The sequence below is a fragment of the Catharus ustulatus genome, chromosome 1, assembly GCF_009819885.2.
Source record: "Catharus ustulatus isolate bCatUst1 chromosome 1, bCatUst1.pri.v2, whole genome shotgun sequence".
Taxonomy (NCBI): domain Eukaryota; kingdom Metazoa; phylum Chordata; class Aves; order Passeriformes; family Turdidae; genus Catharus; species Catharus ustulatus.
The window spans coordinates 150,033,865-150,054,624 of record NC_046221.1 but is presented as its reverse complement, the minus strand read 5'-3'; the positions used below and the strand labels follow the sequence as shown (position 1 = coordinate 150,054,624).

Here is a 20,760-nt window from a genome sequence, read left to right as displayed (position 1 = left end):
GTGGGTTTTTTTTCCTCTATCTCCTCTATAACTGAAAATTTTCTCTAAAACTTTACATGTAAGTTAAAACACTTGCTTAAGTACCTAAGATGATTTTGAATAAGTAAAAAGAATTGTACACTTAAAACCAATACTTAAGTCCATGCTGCTCAGTGGACATGTCTTTGTGATGCTGGACCTATTTTCATTTCACTTAGGCTACTTCCTAATAATGTAATTCAATCAAAATTAAACCCAGCTTTACCTGACTTCCATGTAATTTCTTACTCCATGCTATCATTCATTTAAAACTTATGCATAGATCTGAATTAGTGCAACTTCAACATGACATATACGCTCTAGAAAGATGGATCCATTGCAGTAAAATTAAAATTTTGTTTCTGTAGATATACCAAGTCTTCCTAAGATTTATTTAGAAAAACAAGAAAATAATAAATGCAGTTCAAAATGCATGTTTCTTATGTCAACCACAAACAGGTTGTGAGTCTTGATCATCTGGAAATATTTCAGAGTTCTGCATATCTTATTCCTGTTGTGTTCTATAGCTGTTATGGTGTATTTAATAAGCAATTTTAAAAACGTATTCTTCTGCTTGTGAAGCACGAGCTTCTTCATACTCAAGTGAATGGATAAGAAAGCACAAATGGTGTTGAAATTAGATAGTTGACAGTATAAATAAAATACAGTTTTTGGGCTCCTGAGAGCAACTTTCTTTTTTGAGGGTGTATAAGACTATTACACCATTGTTCGAGATGTAGTGATACTTCTGTTAACATCATACTTGAGTGTGTAGGATTAAGCTTGTATGTTTGTTTTGTTTTTCTAGTTATCCTGGTGGTTTCAAACAAGTAACAGCAACTCAGCTCCATTTGAAGGATCCAACTGCTGTAAGTGTTTTTCCCTTCTTTTTCATTTGTGGAACTGGTTGGTTTCCTGTTAATTAGCTCCCCTAAACAAACGGGATCAGTTGCCTGCATATCTGAAGTTAATTTACAAACATTCTACTACTGGGTCATACAAGCTTGGCTTGTGACACCATTTATGTAAACAATGTTTTCAGGATTAGATTAGAAATTGTGTATTTTTGTCATTCCTCTGTGCTGTCCAAAGGAACAAATGAAGCTTGTTTGCTTCACTAATTTTTCACTTATTTACTTCGTTTTAGTTTCAGGGGTCTGACCTTTCTCATAAGTGAACAGTCTCTAGTTTGAGTGAGTTAAGCTGTACTTGAGCTTAATGACCCTATTGCTTTTTTAAGAGCTACCAAGAATAATGCTAATCTTAGAAGAGTTAGAAAGTGCACTGCCTCTTTTTCCCACTGCAATTCAAGAGTAGGTTTTAAGTGATGTTTTTTTTTAAATCTTTTCTGCAATGTTGTGTGTTCATGGTCTGTAAAGGAAATGGAAATGGTGATTATGTTGAACATAAGCCTCTTTCCTGTCTGTGTATATTCTGAAATGCAGTGTTCATGTGTTTGTACTGATTAACAAAATAGTGAGCCAGATACAAACATTTTGACTTACACAGTTATAACTTCTACTAGAGGTTTGAATGGACAGCATTGGAGGATGAATTCTCTAAGTACTAATGTTTCAGGGCATGATACAAGACATACAGGGATTAATTGATATTTGTGTTCACTTTTGACTTTGGAATGCTTTCATTTGCATCACTTTATATATAAAATATAAAAGCATTCCTTCCTTTACCTAGAGAAATTTTATCTGCTATGAAATTCATGGGTTTTATCAATGATTTGGAAATCCTGGTTTATCCCAAGTCTTCCTTATACAAGTGCAAGTACTCAATGAAAAAGTGGTCCACCATTTGAATTTGCCTGGTTTCTGTTTTTACTGTCACAACGACTTTAAATAAAATGAAACTAAATCCTACATTTCCATATAATGTTCTGTCTAGAATTTTTCAAAACAAATGCTTTTGCAAACAGCCTCTAAGATAGTTGTAATTCCTTTGGAAATGACTGATAGTTCTATGTCTAAAATTGATTCTTCAACCTATTTCATTTGAGCTTCAGGCAGATGCTGAGCACTGGGAGGCAGTATAACACAACTTGTTAGGGCATGAGAATTGGATGTTCTCTAAATTACCTTCTGGCATTCGTTCTGAAATATCTCTTTTATTGCCAGACTCATAGATTAATTTCTCTGCAAACAGAAGGGGATTAAATGCATTGCCAAGAACTAAAGCATGTTGGACAAAGGCTCAGCAAATGGTGATGTGGCTCAAGTCTTGGTCTAATTTAGCAGCAGACACTGTTTTTTTAACACAATGGTGGAGAGTCTTCAGCAATTAACTCTGTCATTCTATTGAAAATGAAGCATTCAGTTGCCTCTCTCATAAAGATATTTCCAACGTGTTTTTGTCATAATTAGTAGTAGTGGGTGGTAATTTGGCAAGACACATTCTGTATGTGTAGCTCTAATGGGTTTTTATTGCTAGAAACATTTGTTTACTAGTTGAATTGTGTTGGTGTGAAGTGCATTGGGCTATGACAAAAATGGAAATTATATGGTGATGCTTTATTAACAGGTTTTATTTTTAGAACTAGCTTTTAAAACCTGAAAAAGTGGTACTCTAAAGAGAACAGTGTCAGCCTAAGTAACATATGGATCTTCAAATCATAATCTAAATGACACATAGTTATTATGGAGACTTTTATAAATCACTTTATTTCACTTCCTTTCACTTTAAATCACATTAAATTCAGTTCCTGTGAAGGTAGTGGAATTAGGAAGATTGTAGGAAGCAGGCTCTATCTTCCTCTGGCATCAAATCTTCATTTTGTAAAGTGTTGCTTCCATCCTGGAGGCTACTGCTATTTCTCTGTGCTTGGATTTACTGCCTCTTGCTAATTCATCCTGGTGATGCTTCATGAGATGAGTCACCATTGCTTTTGGAAATAGGCTGGTACAGAAATTAAGGCAGTAAATTAATGGAAGAGACTACTTCCTAGGAAAAGGATGTTGTAAACTTACATGGTGCTACATAGAAATTTTGCAATGGATTTGACTGTTTTCAGTTTATATAAGACTTTCTTGAGTGTGTGTGTATATAGTATATAGCAGGAGTTCTTACCACTGTCATTATTTACATGTATCTAAATTCAAACATGCAAATCCCCAAGATAAATATTTTTCTGTTAGTTTTGTTTCTAGTGTACAGAGTGTTTTAGGAAAACCTGGTTCACAGCTAATGGCTAGTTAAAAAGATTATGATGAGTCATTTGATGCAAAATGCTGTAGTTTATGCTTACATGGGAGGCTGAAAGCCTTAGTTGTCAGGATTTAGACAAGGTTACGGTAGTATCATCACATGTCATTTCCAGCTCCTTCCTCGGGTGCCACCAAGATTAAGTGATATTCTCACTTAATGGGAGCTGACCTCATTGTATCTATTTTACTAATTTTGTAGCTTTATGTTCCTTGCAGGTGGTTGTTGTGCTTCTGAGGGATTGTGCTGAAGCTCCTTGTTCATTTTGCCAAATTTTTCAGCAATACAGAAAAATTTGGGTTTATGCAAGGGTGAAAATTAGTGTGTTAAAAAAAGATACCAGAAGTATAAAGTCCGTTTTTAGCTTAAATACATGTGAGTTCATTTGGGAGGCATGAGGAGGGGAGTGTCTCTAAATCTGTTTAAAATTCCTAGTTTTTTCAGTTGTCTACTCTTCTGCAAAATAGCTAAGAATAGAACTCATCTATTGAAGTTGGCTGGGCTACTTTAAGAAGTGCTTATTGAAGAAAAAAACCCAGCTTGTTCACATTTCTCTGACTTAGATTGAAATATAAATTCTTGGACCACCCATAAGCAAAACTATTAAATGTGTTCTTTAGGTGCACCATGAAACTGTTGCTGTAGTTCAAAACAGCCACTCTGTTCATGGGTTAATATAACACTAATATTCTGTATGGTAGCAATAATCTCTTAGAATATAAATGGGCAGACAGCATTAATTTCCATTGGAGGTTGCTAAAAAAATCTAATTGAAAGATTTGGTGTGTTTTCTTTGTCAGGACAATGTTTTGACAATAAAGGAAATCGGCGAACCTTTTGATTTGAGGTATAGGTGTTTGGAATGTGTAGTGGTTTGGGATTTTTTGGCTTTTTAAAATAAAACGTGCAGAAGTTTTATTTAGCTGGAAAACTGCTGATAGTCATGAGACCAGAACTTTAAAAATTAGACTTCTGTACTTGATACAGAAAGACTAAAAAGATGTAGCTTTGAATCTCAGATTTGAGAGGGAGCAAAGATAACTTGAAAAACCTTCCTGGAAAAATCTTACAACTTTTCATTTAAGTGCCTGCAAAATAATATTGTCAGATCTAACCTGTAGAAGTAGATAGTAATCCTGTGAGGACAAAGTTTGATTTGTGATTTGAAAGATAGGCAAAACTCAGCTTAAGTTTTTTTTTTTTCTGGCTGCATCTGAAACTTGACCCCAGAAAAGAAAATGAAGAAATTACATTTGGCTAAGACCAAATAAATGCTCAGTGAGAGGATTGACCTTTGCAGTTTTCAGAGGCTGTATTGCCTGTGATAGAGAAATAATGGGCGATAATTGTTCAGAATGAATGTTACCTGCTAGGGAAGATTATTAAGTGAAGCAGGGTAGTTCTATGGAACTGGGGGTGTCAGGGTTTTGGTTTGTTCAGCTGCTGGCACTGATATGAAGGGATTTAAAATGTTCTAATTCTCCTTTTGAATGCCCTTTAGCAACTGTTGCACGTATAGACTTGCCATTATATCTGCCTAATAATGGTCTTTTGAAGAAAGCACAGTTAAATCTTGCTGAGTTTGTTTCTTTGTAGTACCGTATTTCTATTTTAATTTCCCTAGCAAAGAACTGTTATTCCTAATTCCCATATTTTTGCCTGAAAGCCCCTTGATTTCAAAATTATAATAATTTGGAGGGAGGGAGTTTACATTCTCTATTTCAAAATGAAGCTCCTGCCTTTCTCAGCAGACACCTGTCCTCCAAACTAAAACAACAACTGTTCGTTATTTGTCCATATATAAGCCACGCTTGATTATAAGCCGCACTTTGGGTTCGGACCAAAATTTTAGTCAAAATGGTGCGGCTCATAATCGTGAAATTACTTTACATACTAGAAGTCAGTCTGAAACACTAGATGTAGTACCATTTTCTTCTATTACTAGGGAGTAATGTTTTGTAATTAAGTAGAACAAAGCTTCAAGGACTGGCTCACAAGTTGGTTTTGCATGGGAAGGAGAACGTGCTATCAAAAGCGTTACCTGGAAACCTCCAGGTAATCTGAATAAGTGTTAGAGCTGACTTGGTCATTTTCTTCACAGTACACAAAAATAAATGCTTGCATTAAAAGTCTTAATCCATTCCTTACTTTTGAGTCAAGTTAATAATTTGAAGAAAACATTCCACGTTTTTGTGAAGTGGAAAGCAGCAGTGGAAAGCCAATTGACATGCATGTGCATGGAAGTTTAGTTTGTCTGTGACCAAATGATTGTTATGGCAGTATTGGGTGCATTCACTCTTGCTGTACTGCTTGTACAACTGTCAGAGGTAGAAAGTTTTTCATGCTGTGTTTTATAATGTGTGGTGAAAAAAACAATATTGTAAAGAGAACATAAAACCATGGACTGGTAGAAGGAAGATGTGGTATCAGACTGTACCTCCCAAGTAACTGCTGTATCTCTTGAATTTCTTCTGGGGTTATTTTGGTATGCCTTGTAATTAATCACTTTGTTTTCTCTGGAGCACTATGGCCTTCCCATGTTCTAGAGTTGCTTCCTGTTGATTATTGGACTTAATTCAGCTGTTAGGGTAGACTTTCTTCTGGAAATTCAGCCAATTATTTTGTGCTTCTCAGTACTAGGAGTGGTATTGCTCTGTTGATTTCCGTCTTAAAGTATGTTTTATCTGGCAAAGAATCTTTCTCAGAATCTGTCTCCATCAGACATAGTCTACAAGTTGCACGTAAGCCAAGGCCTGTCACAAAAATTGAAATGTTTAAGCTTCACAGTGTTGCAAATAAATACATTTTAATTTATTTGTACTCATAAAATGTATTAACATGTTGTAAGGTACTGGAAGTGCAGGAGTTTTAGTAGAGCTGCCTTCAGATTCCTTTCCTTCTAATTAGCCCTTTAAATTGGAAACTAAGAGAATAATGTCATATAACTGTGTTACTAAGAGCATGTCTGTGTTGTGATGTATGAATTAGCCCAACTGAAAAAAAGGTATTGCAATATTCAAGATGACAATTGCAATCAGACAATTGCAATGGGAACTTAGTAATTAAAAAAAAATAAATAGGGCAAACAGCATTCCTGTAGTATAAAAATCCCCAAATACTAATGCAGGGGTGGCTGTGTACATCTGATGGTGGACGTCTTTACCTGATGGAGAAAGTGTCATGGTCTTTAGGAGTAACTATGAGGATCTGGAATTTTACACATTGCTAGTACTAGAGGTAAAGGACTGGGGTAGGAGGCAGTGAGAGTCCATGAATAACTGAATAAACTGTAAAGCTGTGCTAATCAATTCCAAAAGGAGATCAAGGTTGCAGTGAGACCTGTGGGTGGGTAGACCTCTCGGTCATTCTGTAATCTCACAGAAATCACTAGCTTTTCTAACTTTCATGTAAAATTAAACTCTTGCTATTTTAATCACTCAAAGTAAGCATAATGACATAGAAAGCAATAAGGTTTGTCTTTTATTAGCATTACAAGCATGTAAAAAAGAGGGTTTTATTGTTAATTCCTGAAAGAAACAACATGTTCTGATGTATGTTTTCAGGGAGCGTTGAATCTGGGTTTGGGTTTCACGCGAACTCAGTAGCAGATTTGCTAATCCATACTTTTTTTATTTAGGGTTGGTCTATTTTTAGTAAAACTCCAGCATAGTCAGGTAACAGAACAGCCCTGATTTGCTTAACACCCTGCAAGTATTGCTGGTTGGATCTGCCTTTTCTTTGCACAACCTTACTCAAGGTGCAAAAGCAGTCTGTACAACTTCACTTAAGCCTGTGCTTTACTGGCTTCTTTGACTTGACGCCACACCACTGAAGGTGAAGTTGTGGCTGTAGGCAGAATTGTGGGCAAGAAGATGGATATAAACTTGGTCTCTCCAGTAGCTGGGTTTGGATTTATTTTGGCTTGTAGAAGAGTCTTTGAGGCGGAAGTTACAATGAAGGAATTTTTCCAGCACTACCTTCTGTGTCCTGGCTCCCTGTTTAGCCTTCTGTTCTGCAGTTGGACTAATGACCTTGCAGTAAATCAGAATCCTGGGCTGCTTTCAAAGCAGCATGGCCAGCAGGGTGAGGGAGGTGATTCTCCCCCTCCACTCTGGTGAGGCCCCACCTGGAGCACCGTGTCCAGCTCTGGGGCCCCCAGCACAGGAAAGGCATGGACGTGTTGGAGCAGGTCCAGAGCACGACCACAAAAATCATCAGAGGGATGGAACTCCCCTCCTATGAGGAGAGGTTGAGAAAGTTGGAGTTGTTCAGCCTAGAGAGGAAAGAGGGTCAGCTTATTGTGGCCTTTCAAGTATATAAAGGGGGCTTACAGAAAAGATGGGGACAGACCTTTTGTCAGGGCCTGTAGTGACAGGACAAGGAGTGATGTGTGTAAACTGAAGAGATATAAATTGGAAATAAAAGAGATTTTTTTTAATGTGAGGGTGGTGAGACTGAAACAGATACCCCAGAGAAGTTGTGGATGCCCCATTCCTGAAAGTGTTCAAGGCCAGTGTGGGTGAGGCTTTGAGCAGTCTGGTCTAGTGGAAGTTTTCCCTGCTCATTGCAGGGGATTGGATGGGATGACCCTAAAAGGTCCATTCCAACCAAACCATTCTGTGGTACTGTGGTTTGCCTGGCAGTAAAAAATGGTTTGTGCTTCATGTGAATTGATTTCTCTGTTCCAGATTTTGTGGTTATGAACTTCGTGCATGTCTGAGGGGGCATGGAAAGGCAAATGAGTTCTTAAACATCATAGAGAATAGTAATGTACTAGCATACCTTGGATTATGCTTACTGCCCTTAGGATACTTACCTGCAGAAACTGTTACTGAATATACAATTGTCTGTGATCATTCATTATCATTCTTCAAGTCCTGTTTTCATGGTAGTTTGCTGGAACCTGAGGTTGTCAGTACTGCAGTGACTGTACACAACACTGGAAATATTTCTTCATTGTTAACTTGAGTATATAAATCAGTCATTCTTTACAGAGTGATTTAACTGGCACCTTTTTTACTGCTGAACTGTTCTTTTTGTAATGTAGATAAAAAATTCGGAGTCACTAATCAGAAGTATCTACAACCAAAATAGACCAGCTGCTCTACCTCACTGGTTTGTTTCAGCAGATGTCTCTGCCACATGCTGCAGAGGAAGATCAAAAATCAAACATGAACATTGGTTGCTTGAAGAAATCAAATATTTAACATAATGTTTATTAAAGTATTTTAAAGTATTTTTTCATAGTACTGAAATCATTAAAAAACTAGCTCTTTGTATCTCTAGGTCAGAGGTCATATGTTGGATCATGTGTATGTACAGTGTTTTAGTCTAAGAAATCAACACTGTGTTCTAACACAACCTGAAGTTTAAAGTAATTTTTAGATAAGAAAAAAATGCCCACAGTCATGTGTTACGAAGTCTTAGGATTTGTTCATTTAGATCTCATGCATTTTGATCTTTCATTGGCAATAAGGAAAGGAAAATAAGAAAGGAAAATAGAAAGGAAAATAAGCATATGAAATTAAAATTGTTAATGATAAAAGAGCTGTTCAGAGGAACTGCTGTTAATAATCTGTATATTTTCTTTCATTGTTACGGTATCTCACTTGATTTTTAGTATTCAGTGAAGCAAATCAGTGAAGGTTCATTTTCTGTCTCTGCCTTGTCCTTGTCTAAGCTCATAGTATACTGATCTAAATAAATTATGGTTTGCTCTACAAGCATGCATAGTTTTGATACCTAAAAAGATTAATTTTCATTTTTTGTTTTTAATACATGCTTACTAATTTTTATTGGAGAAAGTATCAAAACTCTGTATTAATCTGCATGACCTGATGTATTTCTCCTGTCATCTTGATTTATTGTATTCACAGATTTATGGTACTGGCTGCATAACACCTCAAAATGTGGTTATACCTGGGAACTTGGTGATTGTATCTAAAATTTCAATTGAATTCCTTTAGGTAATTTTATAAAAAGAAGCCATTTTCCTCAATACACTTTGGAAAATATCCAGGTGCCTGCAAGATTTGTTTGTGCTTAGTGCCCTGCATTTCAGTGTGGTTTGTTGGCTGGAGCTTGATGTTGAACTAAGCATGGCTGGGTAGTTTCTGATTTGGAGCTAGTTTATATCCAGGTGTCCTGGAGCAAACATTTTACTTACAAAATTGCACGTAGGTCTAGCTCTAAGTGCTTTGCTGTCATTTATGAAACCTTTTTTGCCTCAAACAGTTTTGTGCGTTGTTTTGCATTTACAAATGTTCCCCTTCTGGATGAAGTCCATAACAATGTGTTTTGTATTTAAATAAAAGGCATCTTTTACTAGAGCCCAAGAGAAAATCCTGTGAAATGTTTACTTTACAGTGAACATCATCTAGATATACAAATTCTATTCGTTCCTGATGCTTAGAAGTGAGATTGTTCATCTGGAACTAATAGCAAGGGAATATGTTATAAATATAAATATTAGTTCATAATGCACTGTTTTGGTATGTCGGCTTTGCTTAAGGTACAAAACCTTTACTGCAATACTGTTTTAAACACAGCAAATTACACTGTTAAACTAGATGCTGAGAGCCCTTGGGAAATTTATTAGAGCACTTTTTTTCCCTAAACAATGTGTGTATGTAAATGTGCAATATAATATAGAGTTACCACAAGCTTCTCAGTTCTTTGAAGTTGAATGATCATATGCACTCATCCACAGTGCTAAATATAGCTCTTAACTTTCTAAGCTGAAATTTTCTTCATGGTTCTTAAAAGAAGTGTTTTTATGACAAGGAGTGTTTCTTTTTTTTAAATTTAAGTCTAGAGCACCTTCTGAATGTGGTTCCAGAATTCTTTAGCCTGGAAGATGACTAAGAGCTTCAATGATTAAGGGAGTAGACAGAGGGAAACACAGTTAACCTGTCATGTTATGAGTTAGCTCCCTGATTATTTGTTACTGTTATCTTTCCTCAGATTGTTAAACTGGCTGTTTATAGAATGCTTCCAAAGAACCTTCAGAGAAGAACTCTGATGCAGAGGCTACATCTGTTCCCCGAGGATGTGAGTAGTCATGCGGTTACATTTTTATCCTTGTGTTATACAGTGGTGAAGAGGGACTGTTAGCAATAGCATTCATGTCATAATCAAGTAAATTAAAACAAAAATCAAACTGCTTTTTTTAATATATATATGTACTTGTGTGCTTTCCATATTATTTCACAGAACTGTGAAATTCAAGACATATGACATTGATGTATTTAGATCAAACACTTACCATGAAGAATGCAGTACTATTGAAAATTTTGGTCTGGCTTTGTGGGCAGGGGTGTTGTTTGTTAAACAATCAGATAGTTAAGACTAATCTCATCTGTGTCAGGTTATTCCAGAAGATATAGAGAAGAACCTTCTGCAGGAGATTCCTCAGCCACGTGCAGTCCCCAGGAGGTTAGATGAGTATACACCAGAAGAAATTGCTGCCTTTCCGAAGGTTTGGACTCCGTAAGTATCTTAGATTTCTTTAAGAGCACACATTGGCTGAATATGCATTATATAGGCTCCCACATTATTAGTAAGAAAAAAGTAGCCATTCTTCTCTTTATGTCTTTTTTTTTTTTTGGAGAGAGAAAGTCATTAAAATGAAGAACAATGGTTGCTAAAATTTTCTATTTCTGTTTTTTTTTTTAATGCGACAAGCTTTACTTAAAATCATGTTTCCAACTCTCTGCTTCATCAAAATGAATAGAGTAAAAATCTTCATTGCCTGATTTGACTTACATGTGCTCTATAATGCATAGCTGGTAGCCATAGCCAAAGGAAATGCCACTCAGGCCTGTAAACTTTCAAAAGATTATTAAAAATCACTTCTACTTAGGCTCCTCACCTTAGATAATGCTGAAATAAGTCTGTACATCTGTTCTGTGTAATGGGGGCACGTCTGTGTTACAGGCTCTGTTAAAGGAAACAGAATCCAGCAAATACATTATGCCCTCTTCTGCTCTGAAACAGGGAGGTTGGTTTTGATGACTTTGAATCTATGTCAGTGATAAAAATTGCTGTATTTGCTTTTATCCTCACTACTGAATGAAGCTGGAATTCCTGAGACCTCCTGGTTTCTATGAGATTTCAGTGGATTAGTGCTGAAGAAGTTTAGATGCTGCACCATTGACTAGAATTCTGCAGTACATTACAGTAAAGCTGATAAGCCTGTCCTGTTGTATGGTATGCTGTAGTCTTCTGTAACTGTGTTTAGTATTAAAACTGATAAAGGTTCTCCACAATAATTTAGCTTGAATGAGGAGCTGGCACTTTGTTTTAGCTAACTAACTGGGAGTATCTGTATTGTCAAAGGAAATAGTGTTGTGCTGACAGAGCTTTTAAAATGCATTTCTTTGCCCCCACACACAGCCATAGTCTTGGTTGAGTTCATCTCCTTAGGACTGGGTCACCTTAATTGTGTTGACTTGCAGGTGTGTGTGGCAGATAATAATAGTAATAATAATGATATAAACATCTAATTTAGTAATTGCTGTCAAACTAAGTTTGGTAATATCTTCATGTCAGCATATTAACCTTGGGGGAAATCTTCAGGTAAGAGCACTACTGCAGTTAGAATTCCCTCCCGTAATTTCTTGGAACCATTCCTTCTGGAGGAATTCAAAGCACAGAGAAAATAAGCATCCCCTTTTTTTATATTTCTGTCTTCTGCAGTCTCGTGTGGAATGATTGCTGGTAACTGCTCTCTGTATACAGTCTTTTTACTGCTTGCCAGTTATGGGGGCTGGGGAGTGTAACTGCCTTAGAAATCCTGTAGCAGACTGGGTGGCTTTCAACTCAGAGGATCATAGTGCTTCTCCTGTGGGAGAGCTGGGGAGCTCAAGTGGGTGTTATGGTGACAAAAAACAGGGAACAGGTGGGCCTTAAAGGAGCAGAATACTGGGTCTAAAAGGAGTGAGAGAATGCTAGAGAGAAGTGGAGCTAGTGGGCTCTGGAGTAGGGAAAAACAAATGAGAGTTTGGGAGAATTTTAGTGCTCTGAGTGTAGAGACTGGGGCAGAAGTTTCATTTCAGCCAACTACTCCATCTAGAGCCCATTTAAAGGCCTGGATACATACCTAATCTTTGCTGTGTTGGACTTTGGTCCCACCTGCTTTTCTGCTCTCAGGAACTGGTAAGATCTAGCAGAGGGATAAGAATGAGGATGGTTATCTTCCGTCTCTCTGCTAATTGCAGGGCTTCTTGGCCTCACCTGCAACCAGACCATTTTTGGTGTCAGATAAGATTTAATTTAACATTCAGCTCACTTTTTAGCAGTTTTTATCTTGGGAAGAGTTTCCAGTATGAAGTAGTTGGAAAAATAATAATGTTTTTCATGTCTGAAGGAGAAAGTGTATTTTGATTCTGTGGCATTCTGATTTCAGGGCAAGTGAGGGAGGAGGGCTTAGTTGGGAAATAAAAGATAAAGAACTGAGCAAATTTGGTACAAAATTATATAAAACTATATTAAGAAATGTACCTTACTGTATATTAAGAAATGTACCTTACTGTATATAAACCAGACGTAAGATAGGTAATAGGGAATGAATGTAAATAGCTGAGTTTATTATATCAGGAGGAAAATACCATTTTCTCTTTAATTGGAAATAATAATGCAAATTTTCATTTAAAATGTGAAGAACTTGCTCAGTGCTGCTAATGATGTTCTTGGACATTTTGGCTAAGTTTTGTGTTAAAATGTCTTGCTATGGAGAGTTCTTTAAAGGCTGTTTTGCTGGTAGCTGGAGACTGATCCACCACAGAGAAAGACACAGTACACAAGTGGGGCACTAAAATAGAGAAATAGTTTTTGAGGAAAGCACAGGTGTGGAAACCCAGCAAATTGGTTTTCAGAGTGGCAAGCCTTCCCATCACCCCTCATTCCACCATGACAGGACATCAAGAGGAATCCTGTTCCATGAAAGTGGAGAATTAAAAGTTAGAATATTCCTAAGATATTCCTATAAGCTTTCTTCAAGCATTCTTTCCTTTTATTCCTAATCTGAGACAACTGTCTTCCCAACTTGTGCAAAGGTTCTTAGTTAGATCCTCCATGGAGAGGTCTGAAGTAAGTGGGATGGAAAACCATGTCGATACAGGAAAGTAAATTATGTCTGTTCCAGACCTATTTCAAGGTGAAAAAGATCAAAAACTAGTTCCTTTCACAGAGTTTGATTTTGTGCTGTGAATGAAACCTTTATTTCAAGTGTGTTTGAAATTTCAGATTTTATGTCTTTTAAATGAGTTTTAAACAGAAATCATCACAGAATTCACCAGTCACATATGACTAAGCAAACAATTCTGTTCCATAAAAGCAAGGATACATCAGATTCATGGGCAAATTTTCCTGTTATATACCATTTGAAATTTGTTTAACTGTCTGGGTATATATATGTTTTGAGACAGTTTTAAAGGCAGGAAATTGTATTTCAAGAAGTATTTGAATAAGAATGTTACCAGATATATGGAACAGCAGCCCTGTGTTGTTCCAGTGAGATGGATGCATTCCTGGGAGTTTCCCTTAAGAAAGCAGAGCTGTCTGATTGCGCAGTGTGCTCAGGCTGGTGCTGCTGTGCAGACTGAGTGCCTGGTCCGCTGCCAGCACTCCTAGGAGCTCCCCTTGGGCCAGACAGCTGCTTGCTTGTCCTTGGGGTAACAAGTTCTTCTACACTTTGGAAGTTTTTAAAACTTGATATATTGTAAACTCTGCAATTTGGTTTTTGAAAACCAAACACCTTCTTAATGTTTACATTTCTGAGTAACTTTCCTGATTCCTGCCCCCATCTGTATGCTTTGTGGCAGGGGGTTGCAGAGCCTGGTCTGAAGCTGTGATTTTGCTCCAGCCAGGCAGTGGGTTTGGTAGGGTTCCAGTACTGACGCTGCGTGTCATCCCCGTGCCATGGCACACAGATTCCTGGAAGTTCGTCAGCAACACTCTGTGGCTTTGAAAGCAGAAAATCACAATGTTCTCAGACAGAAAAGTTAGTAGGTGATGAAACACAAGCATATTGGCTGCCATGAACTGCAGATGGCTCTGATAATTCTCTTACATATTCTGTGCCACTTCCAGTTCCTCCCCAGTTTTGTGTCCTTAAAGCCTGCCTTGCCAGGCTCAGGCAACCTGAAACCACCTGTGATGTTCCCAGCAAACAAATTTGTGGGCACTGGTAAACAGAAAAGCTTTTGGGTTAAGAAGTCCTCTCGGCCACTGCTTCCTTTTCTGCTTGTTTTCTTAGAACTGCAGCAGAACTTATGTTGCACAATTCTGCAATTTCTAGTACAAGTTTCTATTTTTAGTTACACCAATTATTTCTGGAATGTAGTAACCAAAGAGAAGAAGAAGCCAGAGATATCCTGGTTATGTGGCTTAAATTATGTTATAAACAGTGCTTTTATACATGCAAGATGTTAACAGGGTTTGTTAGGTTTTTTGTGTGTTAATTTCTTCAGATAACTTCATGAGGAGCCAACACCAAAAGACACTTCACATTATATCACATAGAGAAATTGCATTTGGAGTATTTCCAGTGATGTGCTGTTACAAATTATAACTTGCAGTTTTTACCTAGTTTATAAAATGGTTTTTTTTCTCCCTACAATGAAATACAAGGTAAAATAAAGGAAAAATTTTTTGTACTCTAGTTGCCTTGAGAAGAGCAGAGGGAAAACCACAAAGCCATTTCCAACGATGGTGAAGTCTTGAGCTATTTTTATAAGGACCATCTCAAATTTATTCATTAACCTTTAAAAATTTGCTACCAAATTAAATTTCTCCAGTTTTTTCCTTAGTTCCTGTTCACTTGCAGAGTGTGTCTGCAGCCTCTTGGGATTTGTATTGTGTTTTATGTTATGCCTCACTTGGTAATATTTGGTTTTTATGTTGGGCTAAGTACTGCCCCTCCAACTTGAGTGCTGATCTCTCACAAAGCAGGGCTAGCATGCAGCAGTGTTGAGAGAAGGCTTGGCCAACACAAACTTCTGTAAAAGACTGAAGCCAGTCTTACTTCTTCCTAAAAAACAAACTGTATAAACCAGGAAAAAGCTATCCTGCCAATACAGCCCAGTTCTGTTCCAATGTACTCTTTGAGGAATCCCTCTGGCAGTTCATTTTCTGTGGCTTTTTTGCCTCTTGGTAGAAATTACATGAACCAACTGGAGATCATTAATCCCCAATCAAATCTAGGAACTATCGCTGGTAACATTTTTTTTAATAGTAAGGGCATAAAATGTCTCAGGATTTTGTGTAGCGTTTCATTTAACAGGAGATTTGGAGGTAACCAAGTCTCACATTTCAAACTATTAGAGCTGGATCTAAATTCCTGTGGACAAAAAGCCACACAGATACTTAAGAAGAAAATTGCTCTCCTCTACATTAGGTTTTTGCCACAGGCAGCAACTGGACACTAATCAACAAGGGTCAGTAACTCAATCATCTTAAAAATCCAGCACATTGGTGCTCAGATTGTTTAACCTATTGAATTCAATTACTGGCTTTTCTCTGGCATGTCTAAAACAGATCAGTGCTACCAATTCTCTTACCCTTTACCTGGGGGCAGCTTAGGTTGTTTCTAAAACAGGAGTTGAAGGTAAGAGATAATAAATGGGTAACTGGGCTCTTTTACTTGAACTTTCTGAAAAGGCTCTCAGAAAGAAAGTTCCAAAGCTACTTTCCCCTTCCCTTAGAACCTGTTTATCTCATGAAACTAAAATGAATGGAAATTTTAAAAGGAATAGGAGAATGGTTGTATATGATACTGTTGAACTGTTTGCCCACATGAAATTAGATTAATTTTTAATCACTCTTTTATAAATTACTAGATTTCTTTTTTTTAGTCTTGTGGCTGACAGTAAGTCTGGAAAGTATTTCACCATTCCTTCACCCAGTTCTCTGTTTATTTGAAGAATAACGTAATTCTTTGTCCAAAGCCAAGTATACAGTGCTACACTGCATACAGTCCTACAATTTTTGGCAAAATATATCACTAAAAGAGAGACCTTCTATTTTCAAAAAGCAACATCTTAACAAGATGAAGCTTACATATATAATCCTTTGATTTAACTTAAATATTTTTCCAGACTGTATTCATATAAGCAAGTTCAAAATCAAGGAATCACAGTAAGTTTTTAAAAAGCTTAGATCTATTTGCTTAATTTGTTTTTACAGAACAGGGTTTTAACCACTTTATTTTAAATTTTAATAAGCCATGCTTCATTTCACTAAGAGTACCTAAATGTATATCAGATAACTTGATCTAAGGACACTTTTTAAAAACTACAAGTGCTAGTTTTATATAGAAAAAAGCAAACAAGCTGCATCTGAGGATCACAAAATACACATCTTAAATTTTGTTTCTGCAGAAGAGGATTAGTCACTATTGCTGTACTGTCATAGCAGTATCAACTTTTCTTACTCTTGTTACAAAATGCAGCTCCTGTTACTGTGGTTTGTTCTCCAAGCAAAATGAGTTTCACTTGGAGAAGTACTTTTTAGGCAAGACAACAGTCTGCATGACCACCAACATGGAAACAGTTCCTGTGCCCCAAGCAGAGGAATTGAGGGTTTAGAATAGGCCACAGTGTGAATTGGAAATGTAATGATAATTGAAATATCATTAGCTATTTCACTGATTATTTTACCAGAGGCACAGAGCTACCATGGGATAATTGGTACACTTTGAGTAGAAGAATGATTCTTCTTCCCCACAGCACCAAAGTGTTGATGTTTGAGTGTAACCACATGATTTGGTTTTACAAGGAATTACAACAGTATCTCATCCTTGGGTTTGGATTTACTAGTGTGGTCAGTGAAAAAGATGAAATGTGTTTAGAAATCCCCTTTAGCTATAGTCCTTGTTCCTAATAGCTATTGACTTTGGCACAACTTGCCAAATCCATATATTCCTCTTGTTTCAGAATTTACAGTAAATTTTCTCTCTGTGTTGAAGTTTTTCTATAAAAATCTTAAATACTCCAAGTTTCATTGTTCATTCAGAAAATAATCTTAAAATGCGTGCCAGATAAACAACAAATTTCATGTTGTATGTATTGTGAGCTAATTTTGGACAAAACCAAATTATTTGGAGCCTTTTGTTAAAAGAAAAGTCTAAAAGACACCTATTGCCCTTAATAAGTAGATAGGAAAGATGAGCCATGGAACCATTCTGTGTAAGCAGACAACTATCATCAGTTAGCAGTAATTCCACATTCCTGTGATGTGATTTCCAGAATTATGGAGAGGAGCATCACAGTAATACAGATAGAGTGTGCCTGCCAGCACAGAGTAATGGGATCAAAGAGTGGCTGAGGACTGGTTACTAAGTGACATGATCAGTCCACAAAATCTTTTCATTCCTTGGTTTTCCGCAGTCTGTCATCTGTTGTTTATAAACTCCCCTAAATTAGACCTTTATAAGCTAGTGGATATCACTTATTAAATACTTAAAAAATTAGGGGTATGTTAGAAGTACTTTAATACCAATTATTTCTTTGTGTGTTCTAGTTTTTCAGTCAAGTTTGGAGAAATTTTATCCTTGTTGTTTCTTAAAATTCTTGAAACTTGTGTAAGAAAGTCATGGAGAGCTTCTGTAAAACTACACAGTCATGACTGAAGACTGCTTCAGCCTTTTGGGGAAGGGGAAAAAAAAAGGCTGCTGGATAAAAAGCTAACCTAGCAGCCACAGACCTAAAATCCTTTGGGGTGAGTTACTCTAAAAACAGTTTTGATAACTGAGTTAAGAGCAATACTTTCTTGGGGTTTTGGGGGGTTTTTTTGGGTTTTTGGGTTTTTTTATGAATAACCTGTGCAAATGGGAATCCTACCAGACATTAAATTTTTCAGGTAATAGAAAGTGTTGTACAGACTGTGAATGGAAGAGATGGATGTGCCTTTCCTACAGGATGGTTATTAATTTTAAGGTTGTTTTTATGCATCTGGAGTGCTTTCATTCATGGAAACAGTAAAATCTTAACAGAATTCTAAGCCTCTACTCTCAAATTTGGCTCTTGTACCACTGCTCTGATCTCAGTCACTGTACTAGCCTGTGACATTAGTTAGCCTTAAGGCACCGACCTTGTCCAGTGCTGATACAAATCCTTTCTGAACACTCCTTGTTACTGCAGCTGAGAGTGCAGAAATTCCAGGGAACTCCAGCTCTCTGGGTCAGGTGCTCCAATGGTGAGATGATTGCCCACAGGAGAAAATTGCAATTTGAGACAGAGCTTCCACACCAGGTGTGCATTGCTGAGTGAAGAGCAGGTATTGACAGGTCATTTCTTGTGCAGCACTGACTGTCTTACTCCTCAGCAGAGGCAGGTTTGAAACCATCAGCAATCCTTAATGCAGGCCTGCAAATGACTGTAACAATTCCATAGGATTTGACTTCATAAAACTTGTTTTGAAAAGTCTCAGACAATGCAATGTAGCAGCAAAGCAGTGTGAGTAGGGATTGTTTGTGGAGAGATGGCTATCTGGGTTTTTCGAGCTTGAAAGAAGATAAGATCATCTTATCAAATGCTCTTTATCAGCAGGATGGGGTAGAAGAAACTAGGGAGGTGTGTCACTTCTTCTAGAAGAAGGAAGGGCAATGTTGACTACAAATTATATTGTTATAGCTAATCCTAGTGCATTTAGAAATTCTAAGAAACAAAGTCATATGGATTAAAATATTTGAAGAAGTATTTTGAGTCATTAAAAATGAAGAGAGAAAATATGTTTTAAAATACTGTCTGGATTGTAAAATAACTGCTGTACATATAGAATAGACAGTGTCATATATTACTCTACAGCCTTACCTTTATTATTTCTTTGAGGTTATTAATGCTAACCTGTCTGCTGTAAGATGCTACAAGGTTTTTAGCTTGTTTGTTAGAAATAAATAAAATGGTGAAGTTGTCCTATGTATTTTTGAAATCAAGTTAGTTGCAGTCTAGCACACACTAGTGATAACTTAGATTTGGCCTCCATAGAGTAAAACACGCCCCCCCCCCCCTTTATTTTATTTTTTCTGAGGCTGTTTTACCTCCACAAAACATTGCTAGGCAAAGGGAAACATCATTGCTGGAATGTGCTGACAAGAATTTAATAAAGATGGAGCTGTGCAGCAAATCTCTTCAGAGTTGATTGAAATAAATATTCACTCCAGGAGTTGAGAGTTGAATACATTTAACTATTGCAGAGGGTCTCTGTCCTGTCCTTTCTCCCAGGAAAAATACCCTGGAAGGGGATATTTCACATCACACTGAAAAAGGATATTGAATATTCTGTGAAGTGGGGGGTCCCATCATAGTTGCAAATATGCAAGTAGGTCTTTTTGTGCTGTTAGTTTCTGTTTGCCATCTGAGATGTTCAGAGGATGAGGTCATACCTTCGTGAGCATTTTTCTGGCAATAAGGCTTGGTTTTAAGAATCATCCATCACTTTTCCTGCCTCTCCATTCTGCAACAGAATGGAGAATCAGAGAACTGGCCTAGATTAATTAGTTTTATGCAGTTGCACAAAGCAGTGTATGCTGGAGTTGGTTGGAGTTGCTAGAGAAGCACATGTATGTTCACCAAATTTCAGTATTAATGATACAGATGCCAGCTCTACACTCTGCAGTGCTTTTCAAACATAACTGTAACTGTGAAATCTGCAGAGGCACTGAAGAGAGAATTTACAATGGCAAGCTTTAGCCCAAGGACACAAGCCTCTTCCAGTCATCTCTAAAGTCCATGAAGAAAGGCAGGACTTCTTCATGTTCTGGGGGTTTATTTTGACCTCAGTCTTCTTTCATGAAGTGGGGTACAAAGCAAAGAAGTTACTGTTTACCTGTAAATGGGAAAACTCTCACAAGCTATTGATTTTTTTCAGCACTGCACAGTGTAGGGCTGGCCTCTGTATCAAAAGACAACACTTACATAAAATACTTTAATTCTGCTGAGTTTTGGGAAGCTCCCTTCCAGTTACAGTGGGGACCACTTAAGACCCTTTTGTTTTCCATCACAAAAGCTGATCCTAGGAGCTGGACATATGTGCAGGTTTATCTGTTCTGTAAGTTTTAGTGGGTGTGGATTGTTGGCATTTTTCATCAGCTCTATTTCTTTTCTGATAGCTGTGAGTATGGATAAAAATTGGGAGAATTTACAGAACCACAGAATTGTGAGGGTGTGAAGGGACCTCTGGAGATCATCCAGTCCAAGCCCTCTGCCAAGGCAGGGTCCCCTAGAGCAGGTTACACAAGAATTCATCCAGATTGGTTTTGAGTGTCTTCAGAGCAGGAAAATCCATGACCTCCCTGGGCAGCTTTAAGGGGTTTAAAGCCTGAAATCAGAGCTTCAGTGCACTTTACTTAGTGGTAAAGTATTTGTTAAGAGAGAAGCACTGAGAGACCTCCTCTAATGAATGGGTTACTGATTTAATTTGCTGAGTATTTTGCCTAGAACTCACAGAACTGTCTTAATACTTTATATGTGGAGTATAAAAATGTTAGTGAGACAAATATTTTTTACATATTTTGGTGGCAGACATCTG

General features: G+C 37.2%; 1 protein-coding gene across 1 annotated transcript in view; it reads left to right on the top strand.

Moving 5' to 3' along the window:
• Positions 1-20,760, top strand: part of MRPL13 (mitochondrial ribosomal protein L13) — a 28,039-nt gene that overhangs the window by 4,281 nt on the left and 2,998 nt on the right. The window contains exons 4-6 of the mRNA XM_033058314.1: positions 827-887; positions 10,195-10,281; positions 10,598-10,719. Coding sequence (XP_032914205.1) covers positions 827-887; positions 10,195-10,281; positions 10,598-10,719 — 270 coding nt within the window. The remainder of the gene's footprint in view (positions 1-826; positions 888-10,194; positions 10,282-10,597; positions 10,720-20,760) is intronic.